At 34.2% G+C, this 13,887-nt stretch overlaps 1 protein-coding gene across 5 annotated transcripts in view; it reads right to left on the bottom strand.

Annotated features, from left to right (window-relative positions):
- Positions 1-118: 118 nt before the first annotated feature.
- Positions 119-13,887, bottom strand: part of PRPF39 (pre-mRNA processing factor 39) — a 38,017-nt gene continuing 24,248 nt past the window's right edge. For all 5 annotated transcript variants that reach the window (XM_082619452.1, XM_082619453.1, XM_082619454.1 and 2 more), the window contains 9 exons: positions 8,805-8,970; positions 8,247-8,354; positions 6,697-6,861; positions 6,256-6,382; positions 5,621-5,889; positions 4,574-4,758; positions 1,480-1,554; positions 1,121-1,241; positions 119-852 (listed from right to left, as the gene is read on the bottom strand). In XM_082619452.1, coding sequence (XP_082475578.1) covers positions 796-852; positions 1,121-1,241; positions 1,480-1,554; positions 4,574-4,758; positions 5,621-5,889; positions 6,256-6,382; positions 6,697-6,861; positions 8,247-8,354; positions 8,805-8,970 — 1,273 coding nt within the window. In that variant the 3' untranslated portion in view covers positions 119-795. The remainder of the gene's footprint in view (positions 853-1,120; positions 1,242-1,479; positions 1,555-4,573; positions 4,759-5,620; positions 5,890-6,255; positions 6,383-6,696; positions 6,862-8,246; positions 8,355-8,804; positions 8,971-13,887) is intronic.

The raw sequence follows: 13,887 nt of genomic DNA, 5'->3' as shown, positions 1-13,887 counted from the left end.
AACAATAGATGAATTCAAGAAAAGTATACTTCAAAACCAATAAACCACTAATACTGGTTAATATAAAGTTAATATTATTAGGTGATTCCCCCCCAATAAATTCATAACAATCATTGGATGAGTCTTCAGTTTTATTACAAAAATGAAGATGATCAGTTTGATCAAAATGAAAGCTTGCTCACAAGTTTTAACATGAATATTCCAAATACAAAGTCTCCTGAAACAACAGTTTTGATATGATTTTCATTTTTTAAAGGGATGCAAACATTCCATTTCCTCATTTATAATCTCTATTCCAAGACAATATTTTAATAGGTATCTTCTGCTGTTCGATCCAAATTCACAAGGATAATTGAACCACACAGACAATATCTTGTCAGCAAAGGTTAAAAAGCCATTTTTTTTTTTAAGGAGGAGGTAAATCCTTAATAACCAGCCCTTATGTATTTTCAGAATCTTGTACTACACTGACATGATTTGCAGTCAGTTTTTTTTCCCTACCCTTAAGGCTACAAAACTCTGTTGCAAATGCATTGCAAAAGAATTCTAGACCACTTAATGCAAAAATCAAAAAAATAGTTCTCCAATAAAAAGTAAATTTTATAAATGGTAGGAAATAGTATCTGTGGTAAGCTACTAAGTGACATTTTCCCCTATTACTGAACAAATCATGTTACACAGAAACAGGGAAGACAAGTTATCAAATACAACAAGCTTATGCTATGTTTACATCCCTCATTAAAAAAAAATAATTTCAAACTTTTCACACACTCCATCTGATATTTAATTTTCCCATCAGGTTGGAGGGGGAGGATAATACTGTCCATAATTCCAAGGATTCTGATAATTGTACTGAAAGGAAAAAGCAAACATGTTAGCATACAAGAACTATGGCTGAGTTTATATGAAAATGTAAATAAAGCAGGTATATTTAAGAAAACAAGCATGTGTTCACTGCTGAAATTCCAAGTCTTAACCAGAAGACTATGTATTATACAATCTGCAACCGAAGCAAAGAGTTGTTTTTTCTAAAGGGAAAAAAAAAAAAAGACTATCCTCATTTATGCATTTCTAATAACATCTATTAACAAAAAATTCAATTATAATTATGTAAACTCACTTGATACCAGGCACTATAATTATATGCAGCTTGATTTGCCTGTAAATCACCATCAATCATCTGTGTAGATGATGAAGTTGTATCTTCTGTGTGTGCTTTCTTTTCCTCTGGTTCTTCTGATCTAAATCAAAGGTCAAAATGGAAACTTTCAGAATTCCCACAGATAAGTACTTTTAACAAATGGATGAATGTCACCTGTGTACATTCATCTGAAGTTCTTGACCACTCTGTTTTATATGATTTCAAATCATGAAAATAAATTACCACAACATAAAGGTAATAATTATCTTTAAAGGGATTTCCACAATGAAATGCCTTCTTTTAAGCATCCCTTCTTGATTCAGCAGGAAGTTACATACCCATTTTCTGCTTTCCTTTTTAAAGAATCCTGTTCTTTTAGGAGTGTTTGATGTTCATCATAAGCATTCAGAAGCCTGAGAGGGAAGGAAAAACAATCCTTTGGAATAGACAAAAGCCAAACTTAAATTTTTAAAGTTTTTAAGTTATTTCCACTTAGGGAAACAAAAGCATGTTGCAATGAACATCCTTTTGGAAAAAGAAATGATCCAGCAGGCAAAACTGCCCCCAGCTACCTTTTCTATGTTATTTGCTTTGGCAAACCGCTGCCTTACACTTTCCTTCTCAGTCCATGTGGTTCATTTATAAGGCTTCAGAGATATATAGGCCTAGCCAATTACCTTACTACATATCTCTGACTAATGAGTGGTTTAGAGGTGATCATGTGACTCAAACCAGGATGTCAGTAAGTCCCAGGATTTTTGACTGAGCTACTGAAAAAGTGCCTGTTCTCTGTACTACAGTGGGCTAAAGCTAATGGGATACTGGCCAAGAGCTACCTGTTTTTTATTATTTGTAACACATGGGGAGAGCCCAACTAAGGAGCTATCACACAACAAAGACAGTGACCTTGACAATATGTTTTCGTCCAGTGCAACCACGAGTCCTGACAGTTACATAATTGTATACTTTTGAGATCTAACTTAACAATGCTTATTAAAGACACCTGCCACCAGTTAGGATAAAGTGTAAACTTTGGCCATGTGATAAACTGAATTAGAACTAAAATAAAACTACAGTATAATTATTTATCATTGATTAAAAAGATAATTTTTAATAAATAAAAAAATTAATGTGATATGTATTATAGGTCTCACCTGGAACTTAGAACTTCAAAAACAATGTCAATTGAAGCCAAACTGACTTTAAAATCATAATGATTTTGTTTTCCTTTTTACCACTTTCTTTTTTTTTTGAGCGTGGAGCCCTAACCACTGGACCACCAAGAAATGCCCTCCTTTTACCACTTTCTTAAATATTTTTTAGAAAGACAAAGATGGCCTTATTTTTTAAGGTAATCAGAAACCTGAACACAGATAATTAACATTTCTGTGGAAATGACCTTGATGTTTACATGCATGTTCAACTTCCCTGGACAGCCTGCATATGTATACATTTAATAACAATTAACAGTAACACTGGTCCCACAATATTCCTGGGGCAAAAACTGTCAATACCAGTAATTTCTGGTTCAGTGTTTACTCAACATAAAGGACTTTAAATGGACTAATTTCCTTAAGACCTTTAACAACTCATGGGTTGGCAACAAGAGACTCAATATTCATATGAGAAAATCTGAAAACAGGAATACAAAATATTAAGTGAGAGGATTTAATCCTATATTTGATTGAACATTAATTCTTACCAATTCATTACACTGCTACCTAAATTTCTAAGCGACTCATTTATTTTCCATATCACTCCCTTTTTAAATTTCAAATACAACAATCTTAGACCCGATACTCAGACCCTCCATAACTATATTTGCAAGGGCCTAACTGGCATCCTTGTGTGGAACCTCAGATTTGTCTGTATATTACTGCCAAATTTAAATATGTTATTTAATCTAATTCAAAACTCTAATAGCTTCCTACTGTCAACCGTGTACATGTGCCAGAACTCAGTCTAGCTTTTAAAATACAGCACATTTAGCATCAAGCTTTTACCGCTTCATAAAACCCTCCAAACAAGCAAATATTCTTTTTACATGAACTTTAATTTGCTTCCACCATTTTATCCTCTCCTTAGCTTATCAGAATCCAGTAATAACTAAATGAAGCCCCACCTCCTCTATGAAAGATGCCAAATACATTCTGTTCCAGAGAGATCACAGCCTTCTTAACAGTTATATGCTACCTCACATACTTATGTACAGCCTCTCTAGTCACCATACCATCCAACTAGACTAAAAGCTAGAATTACGTATGCCATTTCTTTTGTATACTTTCTTCAGTACAAAACAAAAAGAAAACACATACAGCACATGAGGTGGTTAAGAACACAGGCTCCACAGTAGGTTCTAATTCCAGCTGCACAATGTAATAGCTAAGTGACCTTGGAAAAACTGCCTAATCTCTCTTTAAGCCTCTCTTTGTCTATTAAAAGACCAGCACCTCCTCCCCTCCGTTAGACTGTTAATGTACTTCACATTAGGTAATTATAAAACTTTTAATGTGCCAAGCACATATATACAGTTGTATTAAAATGTAACTCATATTAAATGTTTTTCAGTTTAATTAAAATCTTACTTAGCCATCAAAAATGTATACAAACTTGCCTAACAGGAATTGGGGTATTTCCTTACTAGAACCAGTTAAGAAAGGAACGGCAGCAATGCTCTAATCAATATTTCTACTCTTCTATTTTGCAGATTTAAATTTTAAACTTGTCCTTTTTCCCACCCTCATCTCTTAGCCTTTTATAATGCATGAAGATGAGGTCATTAAGGCATGATCTGTAAAACCATACCCATCCTCTTCTCTAATCTGAGATGGCATTCCTATTCCAGAAAACCTCATCTACCTTTGGTGGTCTATATATATATTTTGTGTGTGTGTGTGCTGTGTGTGTGTGTGTGGTACGCGGGCCTCTCACTGTTGTGGCCTCTCCCGCTGCGGAGCACAGGCTCCAGACGCACAGGCCCAGCCGCTCCGCGGCATGTGGGATCTTCCCGGACCAGGGCACGAACCCGTGTCCCCTGCATCGGCAGGCGGACTCTCAACCACTGCGCCACCAGGGAAGCCCTGGTGGTCTATATATTAAATGTTTCTGTGTTTCAGGGTTCAATCCTTCACCCATTTCCTTTTTCATAGAATTCCTGCCTCCTGCCTTCTCTCATCTACTCATTGTTTAAATTACCATGCTAAAATTCTGAAAATAATTTTGAAGGAAAGACAAACCATATGTCCTTCTCATTAAGCACATAGACATTTGCAAAACTGAATTTACCCCCACATATACCCGAGGAAAAAGAAACCTAGGAAACATTTTAAATTTAACAATATATTATTTTGTACTCATCATCAAATTCCCATCCAAAATTATCAGTGCTCTATTACCATTCAGATAGATAATAATATGTAATTAAGATCTTACTTATTAACATCTGAACCAAAATCTTCAAGAAATTCCACTTTTCTCTGAGAAAATGTAATTCTCATTTTCATAGGTAATGAACCATGTATAGCTTTGTCAAAACAATTTAGGATATTTTCTTCATTTTGTTTGAGGTCACCACTATATTCCATTTCAAGTAAATTGAGGTATAACTTTGTGTTCTCCTGTGTAAAAAGCAGTACCAATTAATCATATTTCTAAGATATTTTGATTAGACAGATATTTTAAATGCCTTAATTTTTATGTCTCAACTTGAAAAATTCAATATTGAAAATTGTATTAAAATGTAATTCATGTTATATTTTTTCAGCATACATCTAATAAACAAGTAAAAAACTAATAAGCACATTGGTAGGTAGAGACATCATCCTAGCATCTCCTAAACTATGCAAATTGTTAAATGCCAATAAATTAAAACCCTATATCCTATCTTGGGTTTAATGTAGCTTGACCTACCATAACAAATATGAAGTAAAACATAAAAAAATGATCTCTACAGTTCCCAGTAATCTAAATCTTCACAACCATAAATAATCTTCCTCACTGCAGCTGGAAGCAAACCTCTTATAAACCTGCATCTTAAACAGACCTGTCATTAGCCGAAAATCTAAAAAATGAGAAATTTCCTAGACACTGTCTTTTGACATCAGTTGGTATAAAAAAGAAAATACTTTAGAAAAGGAGAATAATCTCACTGTTACATTTGTTACAATGTAGGCAACCGCCATACTTTTGTTTATAAAGTGTTCTCAGGCCCTCTACTCTACTTAATAATCAATAAAATTGCCATAAAATTTCTAAATGTGGAGAAAATAGAAAATCCAACGTTAATTTTCTCAACCTTTTAATGATAACTTGAAATTTTTTTAAAATGGCAACATCAGTTTAGAGGGACTGCTGTCTTCATTTAGTAATAAAATATATTACATACAGACCAAACCTTTCATCATAGTTGCCAAAATGAAAAACAACAACAAAGACTACTTTTTTTTAATGGAAGATATTCTAAAAAACACAAATACATACTTTGTCTCTTTCAATAGCTTCCATAAGCACCTTTCTTGATTTTGGAAGGTTTTTTTGTATTTTGAAAAGATGTCGGGCTAGTTTGATAGCATAAAATGATGATTCATTATTTGATTTGGCATTTTTAATGGCTTCCTGAAGCAAACGTTCAGCTTCTTCCATATTTCCAAGCCGTCGTTCTAAACTTACTCTTCTCAAACGAACCATTGCCAATCCTAGAACACATTCTTCAAATGTTCTCAAGATATTCCTGGCTTCATTAATATTACCTAGAAATAGTAATTAAATGTTTATGCTTTTGTTTAAACGTATGAAATATCCTTTATGCCAGGTATTGGCAAATAACAGCCCACAGGCTAAATCCAGCCCTCTGGCTATTTTTTTTTTTTTTGAAATGGAAAACAGCCATGTTCATTTTTTTATGTTATTGCCTATGGCTATTTTGGAGCTACAATGCAGAGTTGTTAGGAAAGAGACCATATGGCCTGCAAAGCCTAAGATATTTACTATCTGGCCCTTTATAGAAAAAGTTTACCTGACCTCTGCTTTACACCATCTCTCAAGACTCAATTCCTATAACTTTATCCTAAAGTAACTTAAATCCCAAAATACCAACTGAATTTCCTCATTCTTACCCTGCTGTTCCTCAAAAGCTGCCCAAAGCATATGCACCATGGGTTTCTTTGGGAGATGAATTGTGCAAGCTCTGCTGAAGACATGCCTCACTCCTTCAATGCTATGATTTTCCATATACTTGGCATACTACATACAGAAACAGAGGAAATACTGAATAATTTACAGTTGAACAAGCCATTAAATATGTGACAGAACGATAAAATTCTATTTTTAAACCCATTCAGCACCTTTATTGAACCACTAGACTAGTTTCTGTAAGGAAGGACGAAGAGAGGCAACGAGGTTGGCATATGCAGCAGTCAAATCTGGTTGCAAGCAGACCATCTCCTAATGCAACAGATATAGTTATATGAACAACATTCAACAGAAGTACAAAAAAGGTTAGTCACTAGATCAATGTTTATAATATATTCAAGTTTCAGAGCATATAATTTTCTTACCTTAATCCAAAACTCCTCATAGAGGGCACATGATATGACACATCTTTCAAAGAGAACCACAACTCGTTCATGAGTCCCATTTTCAATTTCAAATTCTAAGTATTCTTTCCAGTTTTTCAGTTGTGCCTTTTCCAATGGTTTCACATGAAAATAAGGTCTTTTAATCTGTAATAAAAGCATGACACAATGAAAGTAAACCAGTACCAACACCAAAATATGAATGACTACAGTACTACAAATTATTTAAATTATAAATATAATAATGAACCAAAAAGTTTAATCACCGTATCTCATGAGTAAAAAAACTTCTAAAATTAAAATCCCTTTAATTACTTAGGCTGTATAAATTGAAGAAACAGAATGTATTTTCCACTTACCCAGTCATTTTAACAGAACTATACAATTTTATGTTCAGAAAACTGTATTCTTTGCTGAGTATTTTAGAATTGAACAATTACACAACAGTAACAGAAAGCAGATCAGTGTCCATCCAAAGATGAATGGATAAAGATGATGTGGTAAATATACACCAATGAAATACTACTCAGCCATAAAAAGAATGAAATAATGCAATTTGCAGCAACATAGATGCAACTAGAGATTATCATACTAAGTGAAGTTGGTCAGAAGGAGAAAGACAAATACCATTTGATATCACTTATATGTGGAATCTAAAAAATAAAACAAACTAGTGAATGTAACAAAAAAAAAAAGGAAAGTAGATCAGTGGTTGCCTGGGGTAGGAGTGCAGTGTAGGTTACTGACTGAAAAGGGGTTCTAAGGTGACAGAGTAGTTCTATATCCTGATTGTTGTGGTGATCACAACGCATATACATTTGTCAAAACTCATTTTACGAGCCAGTCACAAAAAAACACAAACTACATGATTCCATTCACGTGAAAAGCCAGAACAGGGAAACCTATAGGAACAGAAAGTAGATTAGCGGTACCTTAGGGCTGGGAGTTGGGGGCAGTAAGCAGATGAGGGAGTAGAGGGGTGAAAGCTGAAGAGTAAGGGATTTCTTTTTGGGATGATGAAAATGTCCTAAAATTAACATTAATTAAATGTTCTAAAATTAACTGTATGTACCTATCTGTGAATATACTAAGAACTACTGAACTGTACACTTTAAATGGGTGAACTATATATGGCATGTGAATTACATCTCAATAAAGATGTTTAAAAAAACAGAAATAAAGAATTAGAATTCTGAAAAAAAAACCTCATTTTACCTAAATGTACCTAAAATAGGTATTTTGTTGTACATAAAACTCAATGAAATCGATTTTTAAAATTGAACTGTAATAAAATAGTTCAGATTAAAGATAATTTGCAATTCACGTTAAGTCTGAATTCAATGTTTCTAAAATTGATAATGGAAGATGATAAAATAATGGAAAATTGATAATGGAAGCCATAACAAATATCTCATTACTTAAATAAGCAAAAATAAAAGGCAGAGACATCACTCAAAACTAAAAGAAAAATGCATTATTCCTATCTGTATTTTGAAGCATATAATGACAATAACAAAAAAGCAAGCACTTACACCTTCTTCAAATGTCCACCTTTTACTAACTTCATGCTCATTATAATTAAACATTTCTTGATGAATTTCAATGATTCTATGTCTCATGTTTTCTATTTCAGTAATTAGCTAGGGAAGAAAAAAAAATTTAATCACACAAGTTATATACTAAAATTTTAAATATCACTGCTTACATTTAAGTATTATCCACCCATACTATAGTCTTAGAATAGTGAGGTTTTTAACCATTATCAATTATGTGCAAAGTACAATTAACAACACTGAAATCTGTAAAAGTATTTCCTAATAAACTACTTTCTCATATGCCTTTTTAAAAACAAAAAACAGGGCTAGTACATCACAACATAGGCCAAATAATCCTTCTAAGCTAACGCAGCTTTTCAGGTGTCTCATAGTAAAATACATTATCTACTCTAAATCAAACTAGCTAAAGAATTCCCACCTGCCTTAATCAGAAATTGATTTTATATGAGCTACAAGTCATACCACACATGCAGTCAAGGGACATAAAGTTTAGTTTCTCATGCACTGAAAGTTTTTTTTAATAAGTCTGGCTACCTTTGCTGGATCAGTTATGTCTTCAATTCCTGATGGTAGATCATCACCAGGAGGACCATCATCACCACTATGCCCATTTACAGAAGCTAATTCCCTTCGCAGCTGAATAAACTGTTCACCAGTTAGAAGATCTCTAGGTAAGTTATTCTGTATATGTTCTTTAAATCTAAAGGAAAACAATAAAAATACAAGCTGTATATATGAAGTATAATTTTTAGATCCCATGTTACATTTCTACTACACATTACTCTTTCAAAGGAACTCTGATTTAAAGACGCCAAAACACCACACCCTTTCTCCTTTTCTACAGTAACAACCTACCACTTGATAAAACAGTCTACAGACATCTTCATTTCCTTCCTGCCTTTGCAATGGAATGAAGAAGGCGTGGACAAGTCATACATTGAAATCCTACTTCTGTCCATTACTAATTATTTGACTTATAGAAAGTTTTTTTCCCTTCTCTAAATCTTGGTTTTCTCATCTGTCAAGTGACTGTAAAATTAAATACAGCAATCCATGTTTATATAAATGATTACTTATAAATGATCAACAAATTTTGTAGTTCCTTCCTCACCTCCCAGTTACTCCTGAATTCACATGTCTGTGCCAAACACTCCAATGAAATTGCCCTAATTAAAGTCACCAAGTACCTCTTACATGCAAAATTAAATGGATACTTGTTTTATAGTACAGCCTCTATCCTAATAATGTCCTCAGTACTTAAGGCTGTTAACTAACCTTCCTTTTAGAATCTTCTTCACCCTGGGCTCCGAGTTACCACTTTCTTGGTTTTCCTCCAAGCCTCTGACTGCTCCTTGATTCCAGCCTGCCCCCAGATGCTAGTATGCCCAACGATTCCACTCTGCATTTTGTTCTCATCTATTTTTATATATTTTCTGTCCAATCTTATTAATACAGCTTGAAATAATAAGAATACTATGACTTTAAAACTCTAACTTAAGCCCAAACCTTTTCCCTAAATTTCAGGTTAGTATATACAACTGCCAACACTCTGCATAAAGAAATACAGATTTTAAGCAGAGTGTTTTGAAAAACATGTCATTTATCTACATACACTAGTTTTAATATATATATATATACACACACACACACACACAAATTTTAATCGAAAACACCAAGTTGAGGAGCTAAAATATCTACACCATCTCAATTTGGAACCTTATATACAACATGTCTGTAAGTGTGTAACTTTCATCCACAAATCAACACCCTCAGCATTTCTATCTTTTTATTATTATTATTTATTTAGACTGCACAGTGTCTTAGTTGCAGCATGCGGGATCTTCGTTGCGGCATGTGGGAACTTCAGTTGCGGCATGTCAACTTCTTAGTTGCAGTGTGTGGGATCTTTAGTTGCAGCATGCAGCCTTCATAGTTGCAGCATGCAGACTTCTTAGTTGTGGCATGTGGACTCTTAGTTGCAGCATGTGAACTAGTTGCGGCACGTGTGTGGGATCTAGTTCCCAGACCACGGATTGAACCCAGGCCCCCTGCATCAGGAGCGTGGAGTCTTACCTGCTGGACCACCAGGAAAGTCCCAACATTTCTAATCTTGATAGTCAACCACTAAGTTGCCGAATCTCTTCCACCTACCTTATCTCTTACATTCCACTGGATACTAGGTCCAATTTAGTCTACCTTCTAAATATGACTTCATGCCCTCCTCACTACTTAGCTAGATAAACATAAACCGGTCTTTCCAGCCTCTAGTCTCACAGCTTCTAACCCCACCTCAATACTGCTATCAAAAGTGTTATTAAAAAGTAAACATGAAAAATAAAATAGTAAACAGGATCATATCCCACCCTCATGCCAAAATCACTTCAATGTTTACCCTGCATTCAGGTTAAAATCCAATCTCCTTGAAGTCTTTCATATTCTGACCTAGCCTCTGACCCAGACCTACCTCTTCAACCTAATTATCAGACATGGTTGTACATGTACCATATGCTCCAACCTTATGGATTTTCCCCCCAAGTTTCTTAAAATTGATTTAGGCTACTGACACCTGGATTTTTATGGATTTTAAGACTTTCACAGGGACTTCCCTGGTGGTCCAAGGGTTAAGACTCTGTGCTCCCAATGCAGGGGGCACAGGTTCAATCCCTGGTAGGGGAACTAAGATCCTGCATGCCACATGGCATGGCCAAAAAAAACAAAACAAAAAAAACTTTCACAAACATATGTAAATAACATTGGAAACTAATTTAAATTTTGCAAAATCAGTGAATACAGAGGCTTAACTTGGCCTATTTTATCACCAGGAGGACAAAAATACAGACTGCCTTATTAAAAAAATTTTAAATGAGGAGGTAACTCTCAAATGTGTAGTATGAAAATGAACAGATTTAATACTCAAATAAATACTAAAATTAAAAATTGTCAAGACATAGATAAGAAACTTGAAATAAGGTAAAACTGAAAAATAACTACATATAGAACATAAATTTAAAATAATTGGACTTCCCTGGTGGCACAGTGGTTAAGAATCCTCCTGCTAATGCAGGGGACACAGGTTCGAGCCCTGGTCAGGGAAGATCCCACATGCCGCAGAGCAACTAAGCCCCTGTGCCACAACCACTGAGCCTGTGTGCCTAGAGCCCATGCTCCGCAACAAGAGAAGCTACCGACCGCAGTGAGAAGCCCGCGCACCACAACAAAGAGTAGCCTCTGCTCGCCACAACTAGAGAAAGTCCGTGCGCAGCAACAAAGACCCAACACAGCCAAAAAATAAATTAAAAAATAAAATACAATAAAAATAAATAAAATAATTGCCACATTATATATATAAACTTCTTTCACATAGTGATAAAATATGCATAATACTAAACAGTAATATTCCATTAGCTTTTTCTACTATAAAGCTAATTTATTCAATATAGAATGGCTGAGTGCCTAATACTGGGTTGGCCAAAAAGTTCGTTAGGGGTTTTCCATAAAGGAAAATACCTGTTCCTAGGTATTAAGGCCAAAAAGAATTAAAAATCCTCAGAAAATGACAGACATATGAGGATACAGGAGACATAAATTCAAAACAGTATTATCAGTGTGCTAAGATAAATGAAATAAATGTAGGTAGAGTGCTGGCACAAAAGACAAAACAAACACTTCTGTTTAGGTGAACGGGAAAAAGTGTCACGGAGAAAACATTAAGCTGTATGGGTCTTAAGGAATATGAGTTCATCAGACAAATGGAAAGTGGAAAAGGTATTAGTCATAAAAGCATAAAACATCACTGCCCTTTGGGATATTATCAGTACTCAGGTTATGTCTAGAGTTTAAGAACTACCAGGGACTGGGCCTGAGGAATTAGATCATGTCACAAAAGTACTCATGCTAAGGAGGATTTTAAATTAGATATTTTCTTAGAGATAATGTTCAGTGTATATCCAATGTACAAGCCTACACAATAGAAATATTTCTATTACAGCACTTAGTTCCTTTAGCACATGCTTCCTCTTCTACACTTTTGAGCAACTTGAGGGCCAAGTCAATGCATACATATCTTCTTTGGGCCTTTATTCCTACAACTTAAATGCATATCATCTGGTACATGGCAAGCACTAAATAACTGACTTTAAATAGAAGTATATTTGGCAAAAGAAAACATTTCAGCAGTTCTCAAAGCAATTAGTAATGTGAATTAGTTTACTTATATAAACTGTAAGATTTACTTATACCAACACTACTTTTGAGTTTGCTATACTCATAAGGAAAGTGGGTCTCATTACATTAAGTGAAAAAGAGTAGATTAAAAAGCAGTATGTGTAATGCAATCCACTAATCTCTATTATACTCATACATGCATTTTTAAAAGCCCAGTGAAATATTAAAAAAAAAATACTACACCAAGAACTTTGGGGCCACACTGTCTAGGTTCCAATCAGCTTCCAACCACTTACTACTTCTGTGACCTTTTGCAAATACTTTAATCTTTCTTTGCCTCTACTTCCATAAAATGTAGATAAATAATAGTACCTATACCTATACCTGGTTAATTGTGACGATTAAATAAGGCTCTCAGAATACTGTCTGTATAACTGTTTCCTAGTCATATTTTTCTTACCAACAATAAAATTATTATAATCATATATTTTACCTATACTTTACACCCTAGAAGAATTGGTTTATGACAGGAACCCGCTTTGTCCCAGAAAACTTTTTAAAAAGCTTTTAAAAAAACATTAAAAATATTCTTTTAACTTTTTTAATTCACCAAGCGTCTCCACATGCCAACCCTTGTGTTAATAATCTCTTTCAGCAAGTGTCTCCCTAGGTCATTATACCCTAGAAACCTGCCCACCTCCTCTATTTCATGAAAAACAGAGATGGTATATTCAGGTCCACATGCTTTCTGTTTCTAACCTGGGTCTACATAGCTTAGCAAATTGATCCACAGTTCTGTACAAACGTTTCATAAAGTTTTCTAATTTGTTAGTAAAGAAAAATATAATAAATCACTTACTTAATAACTACTTAAAGTTTACAGGCTCTACCACAATACTAGTTATAAAAATTATGACAGAAATATGGCAGTTAAGAATAGCAAACATTTATCATTTATCAACAGTCCTCATAACTTTCTTGTTCAGAAAGACTAATTCCGTATTAGTGGGATCCTTATTAGTGGGATACTTTGAATACATCAGAAACATGGAAATCACAGTACACAGAACTAGTTGTTTTAACAGCACTCATTAAAATGATACCAGTCGTAACAGATTATCATAGTAGAAAATTAAACTGAAACTATTTTTGATTGTTTGAATATAAACCAGACTTACTACATAAAATACATTCTTTGCTCTTTTGGATATAAGATGTTATGTGAATCACAAGAATGGACCTTTAGTAAATCATTATGCTTTAAATAAGCATCTATTATGTGCCATGTACTGTGTTAACCATAAAGAATAATTAAACTTAGATTCTTTTCTCCCATTCCTTCACTACTCTGAAATATCTTAGACAAAAGACAGGATTCCTATCGTTTCCTCACCTATAAAACAGATAAAGAGAACCTTCTGTCTAAAACCAGTAAAGTTCCTAAACATTTTAT

This window comes from Mesoplodon mirus, assembly GCF_964341445.2.
Source record: "Mesoplodon mirus genome assembly, chromosome: 4".
NCBI lineage: Eukaryota > Metazoa > Chordata > Mammalia > Artiodactyla > Ziphiidae > Mesoplodon > Mesoplodon mirus.
This window is presented reverse-complemented; position numbering and strand designations above follow the sequence as displayed.